Source organism: Haemaphysalis longicornis, unplaced genomic scaffold, assembly GCF_048455015.1.
Source record: "Haemaphysalis longicornis isolate Haplotype H1 unplaced genomic scaffold, Haemaphysalis longicornis Haplotype H1 scaffold_6, whole genome shotgun sequence".
NCBI classification, from domain to species: domain Eukaryota; kingdom Metazoa; phylum Arthropoda; class Arachnida; order Ixodida; family Ixodidae; genus Haemaphysalis; species Haemaphysalis longicornis.
The window spans coordinates 31,149,818-31,162,594 of NW_027526407.1; the positions used below are offsets into that span (position 1 = coordinate 31,149,818).

General features: G+C 44.1%; 1 protein-coding gene across 1 annotated transcript; it reads right to left on the minus strand.

Annotated features, from left to right (window-relative positions):
• Nucleotides 1–1,971: 1,971 nt before the first annotated feature.
• On the minus strand, nt 1,972–12,419 carry LOC144141460 (uncharacterized). The gene is made up of 5 exons (XM_077673015.1): nt 12,270–12,419; nt 7,704–7,876; nt 7,182–7,240; nt 5,344–5,409; nt 1,972–2,209 (listed from the first exon to the last, which is right to left on the minus strand). The coding sequence occupies exons 1-5, from the start codon at nt 12,360–12,362 to the stop codon at nt 2,025–2,027; spliced, it is 576 nt and encodes a 191-aa protein (XP_077529141.1). The 5' UTR covers nt 12,363–12,419; the 3' UTR covers nt 1,972–2,024.
• Between the last annotated feature and the right edge of the window lie 358 nt (nt 12,420–12,777).

The following is a 12,777-nucleotide window of genomic DNA, read 5'->3' on the forward strand; positions in this document are numbered from 1 at the left end:
GCTTTCTTCTGCCCCAAAGCGCCTTGTGCAATTCTGCTTGACACTATTCGAAGCATCGAGAGCCTAACCACTGAGAACCTATTTCTCAAAAGCTGCTTCACTTTTGCCATCACTGTACACGCAAATATTATAGCAAAGCAGTATCTGAGCAGTAGTAGCAGGTGAGCATAACGACACGCGCTGGCGACCAGCGCACTTCTTCAAGACATAGTACCTCCTGAACATAGTACAGGCATAGTACAACAGAATACCCTGGCTTAAATATGAGCGACCTGTGGCACATAGAACATACATTAATTTGATCTCATTGATCGCGCAGACTTAACGGCACATTGAGCGGCGCGCAGCAAATGGACATCGGCGAGACAGCACCTCGAGGTACTGAAAGGAAGTGACGTGGCCGTGTGCATCCAGCGAGCGCCATAAACCCGTGACGTCACTTCACACGCACGGCCCAGTGGGCGGCGAGAAGGCACTGGCGCGTTTACAAACTGATGCACGTAGCAGATCTACCGGGCTGCCCAGAAAGGCACCCTTGCCTAAAGTAAAGTTCAACACGTGGCAACGAAGGTGATAATACAGCCCAGAATCACAACTGAAGTCGCCCCTAAGACTTTTATTAAAGCCGTCATCGAATTTTCACCGCAATGGTAAACCTAACGCCTTTAGACGGCGCAGCCGCGCAGCTCCGGCGACGGTGCGGCCGAAACGATGCCTTCAGCATCCTCTGATAGTCGACCGCACAATAACGTGAGGGGAAAAGCTAGGCAGAAGCTGGTTTGGCTCCCCAAATTTTTCTTCCGTTTTTTTTCTTACGGGGAACACAGAATAAATAAACGAAATAAAGGGTATGCCAGGGTCGTGTCATATGCGCCCACCGGGCTGAAAGCGTGGGAAACTGACACATACGATTTTAATGCCGTTTAATGTAATGAACTATCGCGCGCTGAGGTATTTAAAGTAGTGTTTCGGGATCGCCATGCCATTGATCATCAATAAAAGCAATAAAAATGAAACACAATTTTGACGCCACTACTACTTCAAAAACAAAGAACAATTCGTTGATCCTGAAAACAGCCTAATATTTTCTCGGGATCAGCCACGATATGACTCTTCAATTTTTGTCCTATAGCGAAAAGGCGAATCTTTTTCAATAAAGCTGCAAAATTTCGAAAGGCGCAGTGCTTGTTAGGGAAACGCTGTGAGGGAAAGATCTTGAAAATTTGTGTTCTCTCTTTTTTGCTTAACAACGACACTGCCATGCTGAACGTTGAGAGCCGGGGTTAGCGCAAAGGACATCGTGGAAATACGTGAGGGACCATGGCCAGTGCGACTGAAGGCCTGTCGTTGCTGAGCTTCGAGGAATCGCAATGCAGCCATTTCGCGGTACCCCGTTCTGGGTGAGTGGTCTTGATTGCGCGGCTACGTGAGGCTCCTCCTTCTTTCTTGCTGCCCAGCGTAGGCGCGTGTACACGCATGCTCGAGCTATCGTGGAATCTGCCTAGAGAAACACATCAGTTTTTTGACAGGATGCCACAAGTCTCACTAAGAAATCTCTCTTTAAAATTGAACAGTCATGCGGAGTATTTTTGTGCGATTATACGAGAAGCTGAGAGCATTCGTTTTATCCGCTGGAGCCATCAGTATGTTTGCAAAAGACTGCAAACTTTGACTCACCCGTAAACGCGATATGATAAAATTTTGTTGCTGTTGAATTTTCATCATTTCTGAAGCTGGGTTCCCTTCCATGGAGCGAAGAATGTTGAAACAATGAAATCTTAAGAATCCTTTTGCACGCATAAAATTGTATTACCCAAGAAAAAGTATCGGCGACTTTGGTTTTACTGCTAAGTGAAGCTCCTAATGAACACTGTAGGGGTTTCCTATAGAGAAACTAATAGCAGACTTACCACACAGATGATGAATATCAGAGTAAGCGATTGAAGGAACTGAACAAAAATAAACTGGCCATTTCCTTTTATTGCTGAGTAGATCTCCAAAAGTCTATGCGTTTGATGAGCAGCTCAATCCTCTGATGCACATAGCTGATTTCGGGTGCATACTTTGGTTGGCCGAGGTACCTCCCTTGCGAAAACAAATCCTTTGGTCTTCTGCGGATCGGCCTTCCCAAGCCCTACCGCAGCGTTGCCACAGGAAGAATCTTCATCGTAGATCTTGTACACCACGCGGTTATTTTGGCTAGTTATGGCTGCAGGCAAAAAAGAAAGGTCAATATCTTCAGAAGTAAGAAATAATCGCGTTTATAGGTTAAAGATTTTCAACGGTGAAACATAGGTAGTCTCAAAAATTCTTTATTCTCATAAAACGTAGGTAGTCTTAAAAGTAAAACGATTGAAGTCCTTTTTCTAGGGGTCTCCCACCCCTTGCGCAACGATATTCCTTTCCGTCTAGTATTTTCGCACCATAGGTATATTAGCATTCGTATAATGTACTGTTGGGCTAGTTGGTGCATTATGTATCACGAAACTTGCGCTAAATGGACATACAGACAGACGAAGGAAGACGGACGATGTTGTGAGTTGCGATGCGCAACTCAAATAGTTGTGAGTGGCGCATCGTCCGTCTTCCTTCGTCTGTCTGTGTGTCCATATAGCGCAAGTTTCGGGATACATTAGCATTAGGTCTTTATATTTAGGTGTGACCATCATCAAGCGCCTTCTCAATTCTGATGCTGCATGCAGCACTCTCATTGAATTCCCACCGCTTCGGTCCCGGTCTGTTTGAGCCCATTTTCAACTTCAGTTTTTTTCTAAATCAACCCACAATCGCGTTATTGGTTATCCTTTACCTCTAGTTCCGTCTTTAGGTAAAATATAGGCAAATATCACCATCGGTGGTATTTATTTGTAACCATGGTGGATGTATAATATTTTATTCTCCTGGCAGTTATGCGAAGGATGTTAACAATTTCAAACGCTTCGTTGCTGGGGTTCATGTTGAGAGCTGTAAAACGTGGATATAAGACCACGCGTGCTCAACAGAGATAAGACTTGTGCTATATGATCATTATACACCAGGAAGGCCATACACTTTTTTATCCCCGATGCATACGTTCGCTACAAACGCTATATAGCAGAATCTATCAAATTATGGTCTGCACTAGCACTTTCTTGTTGCGAGGTTCAGTTGTGTTACGGCGGTGTTTGTTATATACATAGTGGTGTTTTTAGCGCTTAATTAAAGGTAACATGAAAATGCACACATCCTACTTGTCACACATTTGAGGAATTCCCTGCACAGAAATTGTCTCTCCATCATCATTATTTTTTGTGCGTCGCCAGATTTATTATTTTCGTACAAAATATTTATCGTAGTATCTGCAGAAAAGACCGCATAAAGCGCAATGCTTTCAAGGGGACGCCACGCCCATTGAGCAATATTGTAGAGAGTTAGATGTGTGATGTCATACAGAACAAGTATAAGGAGGAACTAAAACAAGAGTGGGATTAAAAGCTACTGCGTAGTTGCCAGTTTATAAAGTCAAGATAAACAAATTGGCCATAAGCAACACAATGTAAATCAGTGCCACTGTAGGAAACTAAATTTTTCTACGTATGTTTTGTTTCCTTATACGCCTTATGGCCTTATTAAAGCATAGTCTCTTTTGTGCTCTAGGTTATAGCCATCTCCTCTTTTCTACTTTCTCTGATAAGGTGTCGGCACCCCACGCCAGACAGTTTCGGGCCCTTTTCTCTCCCTCTTGCCCCCTCCCGTAAAACCTCATCGCATCGCATCGCATCCGTTTCTCGGCCATTAAATGTCGGAAGGTTGTTGTCGTAGCCCTAGTTTAATGCTGCTGATTGATTGATTGTAGGGTTTAACGCGCCGACGAAACGCAGGCGATGAGGCGCGCCGTAGTGGACAGCTCCGGATTAATTTTGATCACCTGGGGATCTTTAACATGCGCCAAAATCTCGTACACACTGGCGTTTTTGCTTTTTGCCTCCATCAGAAAAGCGGCCGCCGCGGCCGGGAATCGAACCCGCGACATCGTGCTCAGCAGCGCAACGTCTTAGCCACTGAGCCACCGCGGTGGGTTCTACTTTAATGCGGTGAACCGTGAAGTTCGATTTTACTGGTACCTGTAAAGGGGATCTTTTAAACTATTCAAGTTCTGTCATGCAAGTATCCACGACGATCTTCTTTAACAAGCTTGCAAGCCCGAAATATAAACGAATGCGAGCTGTCGTCTTGTGCTCAACCCATTGTATAAAATTTTATCAGCTATGTAAACTGTTGCGCATTGCAAGCCGCCACGGTTAGAAGCCCCCGGCTAAAGTTAACGCCTTCGTACGCCTTTTTAAGCATTTTGACTACTTTTACTCTCCTCCACAGGTTGCAAGGCCGTTTGTACCCTGGGAGGAGCAGTTATTCTGTCCCCAAAATTGCTGGGACATTCTAAAATTGTGGTCGACTGCCAAGTTGGACAACCTAAAGCTATCACAAACATTCAAACACAACTGGTTTGTGCAGATGTTTGAATGGTACCTGACAAAGCTGACAGCCCTTATGCAGACTTACTCACATAACCATTGCTTTGGAACTACATTTATTAAGATTTAGTAAATTATGTTTGTTATATAGCGGCATCAGTTTTGTCACCATGTTGCTTCTGCTTAGCTTAGCTTGTGGTAATACTGTGGCGCGAAGGCTAAATTGTTGTTCGTACTGAAATATGGCTAGAACGTATGGAAAGAGACATGAGAGTTTCCCAGCTTGGTTATGTGCGTTCTCCCCAATGGACGCGTGGATATTTTAGCAATTACATCTAGCAGACTCGCTCCGCTTTTGTATGATTATACAGTTTTGACGACTAAAAATTATTTTGTGCTGAGACGAAGGTTTTAGCCCAAGTTTAATTAGAAAAAATACCTCACAAAGGAAACATGGACCCGTGCTTTCTACTGGAAAAACTTATTTGGAAAAACTTATTTGTTAACTTATTCTTCGGAACGTGTCACTGGTTCACCAACCCAAATTCTTTCTAACAAAACCACTGCTTATCAAATCTATGCCCTGCCCTGCACCAAGCATAGTGTAACTTGTGCAAATTAGTTAGGAGAGTGTAATATTAGAGCCCGTGGCGGCAGCTTTTCTGATGGATTCGAAAAGCAAAAATGTCCGTTTGGTCGAGATTTCGCCGCACGTTAAAGATAACCGGGTGGTCAAAATTAATCCGAAGCCCTCTACAACGGCGTCCCTCATCACCCGTGAAGAGTCGCCACGTTAAACCCCACAATCAATAAATGTAATATTCGTGCAAGCAACGGCAACTCCCGAGGGATGGTTAATATCAGTGAAAGGGGTGCTTTCCATACTCACTTATCTCGAAGTAGTACGCCAAGTCATTGAACGTTGGAAGAAGCTGAACAATGTTTTCTTTGATATCTGTACCACATGATAAAAAATAACTTTTACAGCGTCTTGCAGCAACATCATACAACTAATATGGTTTCCAAATCATTATCTGGGGCGCTTCGACTGTGTCTTTTTTTGAAAACAGCGGTAACTGGTAATGCTTAAAAATATACATAAGAGGTAATTAGTCACGAAAGCTCGTGAAACAAGTGCCTCCCAGTGAAGAATCTCCAGGTATTTGGCTAGTAAGCCGACTGATCCAACGTATTATGCTTAGCCTACACCCATAATTTGTGCGGAATTGTGGCTGTCTTGGAAGTGCAGCGCGAACTATGGAATCAGAGCACTTTACGCGAGTGAGTTGGCTCGAAATCAAGTCACACAGAAAATTCGCAAAGGCAATATGTCTGATTTCAATACATTTTCCGAGTACAAAAACTGTTATTGTGATTGTTTAAACGACATTTTCGCAGGAAAGACCCTAACTTGTCACGCAATCTAACCGTTAATGTAAGGCATTCCACTCCTTTGAAATGTTTTGCATATTCTGCCATGCAGGCTTAGATGAGTTGAACCACCTGAAGAGCAGTTTTTTGAAACCCTCAAAATTGGAGCAAAAGTGCCAGTCTCAGAACCCCTATTCAAAAGTGGGAAACGAGCTCAAAAAGCACCGTTACATCTGTAAAGGGAAGTTGGCGAAAAGTAATTGAGGTTCAGATTCCCATAGAGTCATTCCTGATTTAGTTGTTGGTCAATTGCCCAACAATGCTTATTAGAGAAATTGAGAATGCGCTGTAACGAACAAGAAAGTAGATCCACCATACACTAAAGTTAGCACATTTGTTGGATACTGAAGGCGACCTCCAATTGAAAGTGAGCCATAGCTTGTCTTCCGAAAACTAATGAACTGTACTCTCATATAGGCTCAGAGGTATATTTATGACTTGTGCTTTGTAAGATGCGTATACCGAAATTGCAACAACGCTTTATGCAATTGACACTTGTTTTTAACGCAGCAAGTGTGGTTACACCCACCAGCCCGCACACATATGGACAAAAATACGAAAAAACATCTATAAAGGTCAATCTTTAAAAAGCATCCAAAATTGGATGTTGTTTCAATTCATCGTACGCAATCGTACGTGGAGGTGCGCAAAAGTAATGCGTAACCCTTGGAAGATATCCGAAGCAAAAAAAAAGCGGGTAATTGGCAAATAAACTGAAAAAAACTTAAGACGGCCTAACCAGCCATTAAGAGAAGGATTGTTGGATTGACGTTTAGGAACTGGAACCAGCATAAAAGGGTAACGTACAAAGCTTGTGTGGAAGACATACTAGCCTAGAATAAAGGGAACAAGTTAAGTTAGGCCGCGGGTGCAATTAGGAGGATTAAGACAAAAGCGAGGCAGGCACAAAATGGCTGCAGAGACTGGGATCTAAAAGATGGCGAACAGAGATAACACAATGAAAAGATCATATAGTAGGACTTTCGGGGGCACTGTGAATTCCTCAATGCAGCATACTAATGGTTGGGAGCCTGGACGAAAAACATTCTTACGGCCTAAAACATTTTTAACCTAATGCTGGTAATGGTAGGAAGGATGATGCGGAACGCCAAATAATGTGGATAAAATATTTTGGGATACATATCTGGTGCTCTGCTTACTTTAAAATAAACTCGGTTTGTAAAAATAAATTCCAGACAGGTCTTCTCCCAACCAAACGCTAACTTCGGCTGCACAGTGCTTATACACTGTTTTATATGCAGCACCATTTCGTAGGGAACGAGTTTTTTCACTTACCTCCCGATTGTACAAAAATAGAAGAGCTGCCGTCATCATACATGAAATCAAATGTTCCTCTGCAAAAAAAAAAACAGTACAGTGAACTACTGGTCAGTTCTTGTCATTTTACGGCCGCTTGAAAAAGATGCTGCATTCTTAGTCTAACGAGAAGTTGCGGGCAGAGAGAATTCATGCAAAATTTAAAAAAACTGGTCGTCTGACACCTATTCTTCAAACTACCAGTTTCAGCTATACGTATACCTCAAACACTTTGCGCTTTGAAATATTTTGCAAAGCAAAATAAGCTTAAGATCAGCTCACCAAAAAAGGAGATGGCCACAGTTAAAAGGAAGGTCACCGCACAAGTGAACTGAGGCGGGCTAGTTGGTGCATGATGCCACTTAGAAAAAACAGCACCAAAAAACGATACGACAGGGAGTAAAGACATACACTCTTCAGACCATAGACCACACTCTTCAGGCCATCAATTTCACAATCGGTGAGCAGGTGAAGCTAGAATGGTACGTTTACAGTACGCACGTTGAATAAATGTCTCGTTTTCCTTTCTTAGCCATCCACGTCGTGCCCGCGCCTTCGTCGTTCATCTGATCAGTGCCATCCCAGAGGACCGTGAAGTTCAGGGTACCTTCCGGCTCGATTGTCACGCCAGTTCGATAGCACTCGTACATCATAATCGGGCGGTACTGAATGTCCTGCAAAGAAGAAATTAAACAGGATCAAGGAAAAAACGTTACCAAAAATAACGGAAATGTTACTTCATAAATAGAATCACCAATTGATGTTATGAGCATCAACGGTAATTATTTTTACATATTATGCAAACGTGAGACGTGCAGTATTGGCACTCCGACATATTTTTTTATTACATAATAACAGTAGAGCTGTTTAGGCTTTCGCATTGTCCGTTGGCGTTAGCAAGAAAATGACAAGAAAAAACTCTCTCAGCGCGGGACACCAGGCATGACCTTCGTGCAGTGGCTTCAGCAATAACACTCCGCTCCCGTGCGCTTAATGAGCAGCGTCATGGCTGGCGCGTGGGCTTCCGCCACGTGAGGAGCTCCCGCCTTCGTCGTCGTCCTCTCCGATGCAGCGCACTTATTCGGCGCGAGATCGACATGTAGGTGGCGACAGCGTCGCGCTGCTAGTGTGGATGCTCCGCTGAGCGGCCCGGGAGAATGCACACTGTGGGCGCGCTTCGTTCCTTTTTCGAGCCGTATGTGAGCATGAAAGGCACAGACAAGAGTGGTATGCTGTAGTTCGGTTCCTCAACGTTCAATGTATTGCATAGAAGCGACAATAAGTTTTCATTACCACGCCGAAAAAGCGGCGACCTTCCGGGAATCTCAGAAAGGCCGAAATACGTCAATGAACTTTTACGTCGTGGCTCGTAGCAAGCTCGATCTTTCCCGTCCATGGCTTTGAGCCTTCAATAAAATAATAAATAGGAAAAAAATCAGGAAGCCTCGACCTCCGAAATTCAGCTTACAACGGCAGTTTCAATCGCTTTCATTGGTAGCATGACGCATTCTTGCATTTGTGGGACGCCCTGAAAGGGTAACACCACTTCACTGCCTCGACATTTTTCTAAAAGCATACGATGTTTTTTTGTGTGTTCGAATGGGAGCATAAAATTACTGAATTTTTACGAGCGCAGAGATATAAATGCTACCGTTTCGACGGGTATTTTGCGCGCAGCTGTAGTTCAATGAAATTTTAGTGACTCTGAAGGCAGATTTGATGAATAATTGTGTCGGGTTACTTATTTAAGGCTTTCATAGCAAGTGAACTTGCGAATTAAATTGCTAACGATCGCAGTACAATCAACATCTCGTGTTTACTGGACTTTTGTGAAGTGGCTAGCACGTCTACAGTACGTGTGTAAACCAAGCTTCTGGTACCTAACAGTGAGCACAGATTTTCTGTTACGGCTGCACTGTTGACCATTTGTGTTCCTTTTAAAATCTAGCAGGTTCCTAGAACAGGGAGATGTGTTCGCATTCTTTCGTAATGTCGCTTACGAACCATAAAGATGGCAAATGAAGTTGCCCTGTTGCGAATGTAGTAAAACATTCCTCTTTGTTTCTCGTTACGAAATAGCGCAACGGGTTCCCAGTAACCGCTTTGTGTTGTAAACTGAACCTCGCCTTGGTCTTGGCATTTAGTTTTTGAGGATTGGATAAAAAAAGGCATACATAAAGATTTGTGTGCTTTTCGTTTTTTTAAAGGGGGGTGGGGCGGCGGGGGGGCGGAGGAGAGGTTGTGCCAACATTTCAAACGCAGCGAAGAGAGAAACCAGGTAACAGGAAGAACCAAATATTGGCAATGAGCATTACTTGCAATTGGTAGTACGCTAGGCGTCGTGTTCCGTAGCGGTGAAAAAGCAGTACTTCAGCAAATAAGTGCCATTATTTTGAAAACTGAGTAACCTACACCGTTTGGCCCGAGATTGTCCAGGAATTGTGGTTCGCCTTTTCCAAAATGGTATTTAAAGCGAGCATCGTGAGAAAAACAAAATTCCAGCGAGTCGTGTCACACACCCTCCACACGTGTGGGCAACAACGTGGATTATATTACGCAATTTTTTCTTCTTTAAACTTAGGTCCACCTTAAGTGGTTCAGACCTGACCATTATAGGCATTTGGTTATGCAGAGTGAAGCACATTTTTGGACAAGGTGACTCGTGTGATTTGAAAATGGGGTATTTAAAAATGACACACGAAATGCTACAGTACAGACACATACTCACAACTGCTTAATTTTACCAAGAAATCCCCCTGAAATACTCTTGCGCATCCACAGAAACGTATTTTGAAAAATAGACAAAATTAGCAACACGCAGCGACTGTAAAAGATGGTATTTTTTAATAAAGGGTACTGGAAGAATTCGATCACACAGGCGCTTGCGCGTGTAAAATACGACCCCAGTAATGTCTGGGCGATATATCGCACGCGTCGGGTACAGTGTAAATGTTTTTGTTTGTTTCTTCTTCCTAAAAGGACACAGCGCCATTTTACAAGGGCGTGTCAAATGTACGGCTGTGCACAGGCCTTGTCTAGCTCTTCTTACCATTTCGTGTAGTAAACTTTTATCCTTTAAATAACCACCACGCCACCTTCCAAAAGCACCCTTTGACGTTCCCGAAATGGCAAACGACTGCACTCATCAATAAGAAAAGGGCAATGGGCCGAAACAATGTTTATAACACGTTTCACGCTTAAGCGGTGACAACGCGACGATGTTGTGTGGAGCTAAATGAACGCGTTATCCTCCAACGACTGCTGATTATTGCGTTTCTAGACAAAATCCCCAAGCAGAGGTAACTATGCCACTGTTCAATGCGAAACAAGCGCCCACATTCATTATTTATCGCTTGCGGCACGCGTCTTGCACGGCGCACAACGTGAACGAGCAGACGACGCGAGAGCGCCATCCACACTAGGAGCGGTTCGTCCCGCCGCCGCCAGGGGCCGACTCTGTTCGATCTCGGGGCGATTCCTGCAGGGCTTCCCTCGTAGAGCCCGAGGGTATTATATTGCCCACGTGACGTTTTTGGTCGGCTGACCTTGTGAATTCCGGGGCGGGATCGTTAATACAGGGAAGCCCTGGGTGGGTCGAGGGGAGGCGACGTAAGCGGGCTTAACTCGGTCGGCTGCAACGACGTCTTCGCGGTCATTAATGACGAGGGTCACAGTATTAGGTTGCCAATCGCCATACGAGGAATGTCCATAGACTTGCTTGTTCTATAACGGCGACTTAATATGACATAAAATGCATATTTACTATTGTGCCGTAATACAAGATTCCGCCGTTCACTTAATTTGCTGCTCGTGGTAGTAGATGTATTGCAGAGCTGTTGTTGGATACATAGGGCAGGGTTTTTTTTAACAAAAGTTGGTCCCTAACAAAAAGTAGGAATTCCCTTGCACTGTCGAACTTAATTTAATGAAATCCTAAATTTATGCCAAATCAAATATTGCCGCGTTTTGAAATGCTTCTTTCCTATTATGCATCCCCCAACACTCAATATAATGGCAGTGCGCATATTATCTTTGCCAACTATTCCGTACCTCCTTGTAGACATAGTTTGTAATAATTTTCGTCGTGTTTAAGCCTTTGTTTATGACACTGTACTTGGAAAACCACAAAAATATTTTAGGTGCGGAGTACCTTCGGACCGCTCAATGTCCGTCCGTGTCCGTGCGCATAGCATTTACAATCGCAAAAAATCACACATACACCGGCAGGATTCGAGCCAGCGTCTGGTAGACCAGACCTAGTTATTGTCAGTCGTCTTACACATTGAGCTACCACTGTGAGTTACCACCCGACAGTCAAACGGCTTACTCCCTCACCTGTAACTGTGCGGAGTACCTTAGGACCTCCCAATGTCCGTCCGCGTCCATCCGTGCACACACCACCATCAAGCGAAAGTCAACCGAAATTTGATTTGAGCCGTGAGTTGCACTTTCATTTAGGGAATAATCAAGGTGCAACTCACGGCTCAAATCGAGTGATGGCCGGGGCGCAAATCGGATGTCACTCGGGGCGCACCTTGGATGCCATTTCGAGTCCCCGTACGCCGCGCCCTCGCCATCATCCACGGAGTGGGGATGCTGCCATTTTTTTACGGTATCCCGATCCCGTTTACCAGTACGCTTGTTTAGATCAGGATATCGTACAAAATATTTTTCAACGCTTTCTAAGTAGATCGACATGTACTACAACTACCTATAACACGACAAACATTATTACAAAACGATATCTACAAAGAAGTGCCGAAGAGTTGGCAAACATAATATTTATACTCCCATTATATATATAGCGTTGGGGGACGCATATGAGGGGAGAAGAGCGTAGAAACGCTGCAATGTTCAATTTGGCATAAATTTCGGAATTGAACCACTATGTTTGACACAAAATGCCCTTAGAAATATTTCACTGTTCAGGGCCATTTTTAGCACCCGAGGAAAAGAAACCACAAATGGAGTATTTAGTTGAGGATTTTAGCTATATGAAATGAAAACGGGACTTCGGTAGACTACAGTCGTAAAATGGGAAGTATTAAAATAAGCAAACTGCTTTACCTGGTACAGGTCCCATGTAAGTCCGACCCTTGCCGCTCCCAGCGCCATTGTGGCCAACGAAGAGGCGATGCTAAACTTTAAGAAAAACTGCATGTTCTGGTCTTGTGTGGTGTTTCCTGCTAGGTTGTGGCAGTAGAAATGTGCACATGTGCCGCAAAGTCAGCTTTTATGTATGGTAACCCCCGACGCACCGGAAGCACGCGTATCCTGTCATTTGTTTACAGGGAAGGTCGTTGCCATCCAGACACAGTTTTTAATGTTCATGTTTTCCCGGATGAGGAAAGTTCCCTGCGTCAGCGACTGTAACTGAATATTTTTTTATCTGTGCTCCTCAACGTGGATGTTTCGACCCAGAAAACAATATTAATGCTGAATGCGTGCGAAGGCACCGCAGGGTAGGGCGCAAGGAGAGCTGCCGCAGCACCGTATAAGTGTGGGCCATTTCAACGAAGAGACAGCGTAGTCGAGTCATCACATCGCATTGCCAATGAGAGAATAAACCCGCTTA

What these genes read in the sequence shown, in the direction of transcription:
- LOC144141460 (XM_077673015.1), bottom strand. Translation starts at nt 12,362, where the DNA reads ATGCAGTTTTTCTTAAAGTTTAGCATCGCCTCTTCGTTGGCCACAATG. An exon ending in AAACGAGACATTTATTCAAC is followed by an intron (nt 7,241 to 7,703) that starts GTGCGTACTGTA and finishes TTTTTTTTGCAG; the next exon opens with AGGAACATTTGATTTCATGT. An exon ending in TATTTTTGTACAATCGGGAG is followed by an intron (nt 5,410 to 7,181) that starts GTAAGTGAAAAA and finishes CATGTGGTACAG; the next exon opens with ATATCAAAGAAAACATTGTT.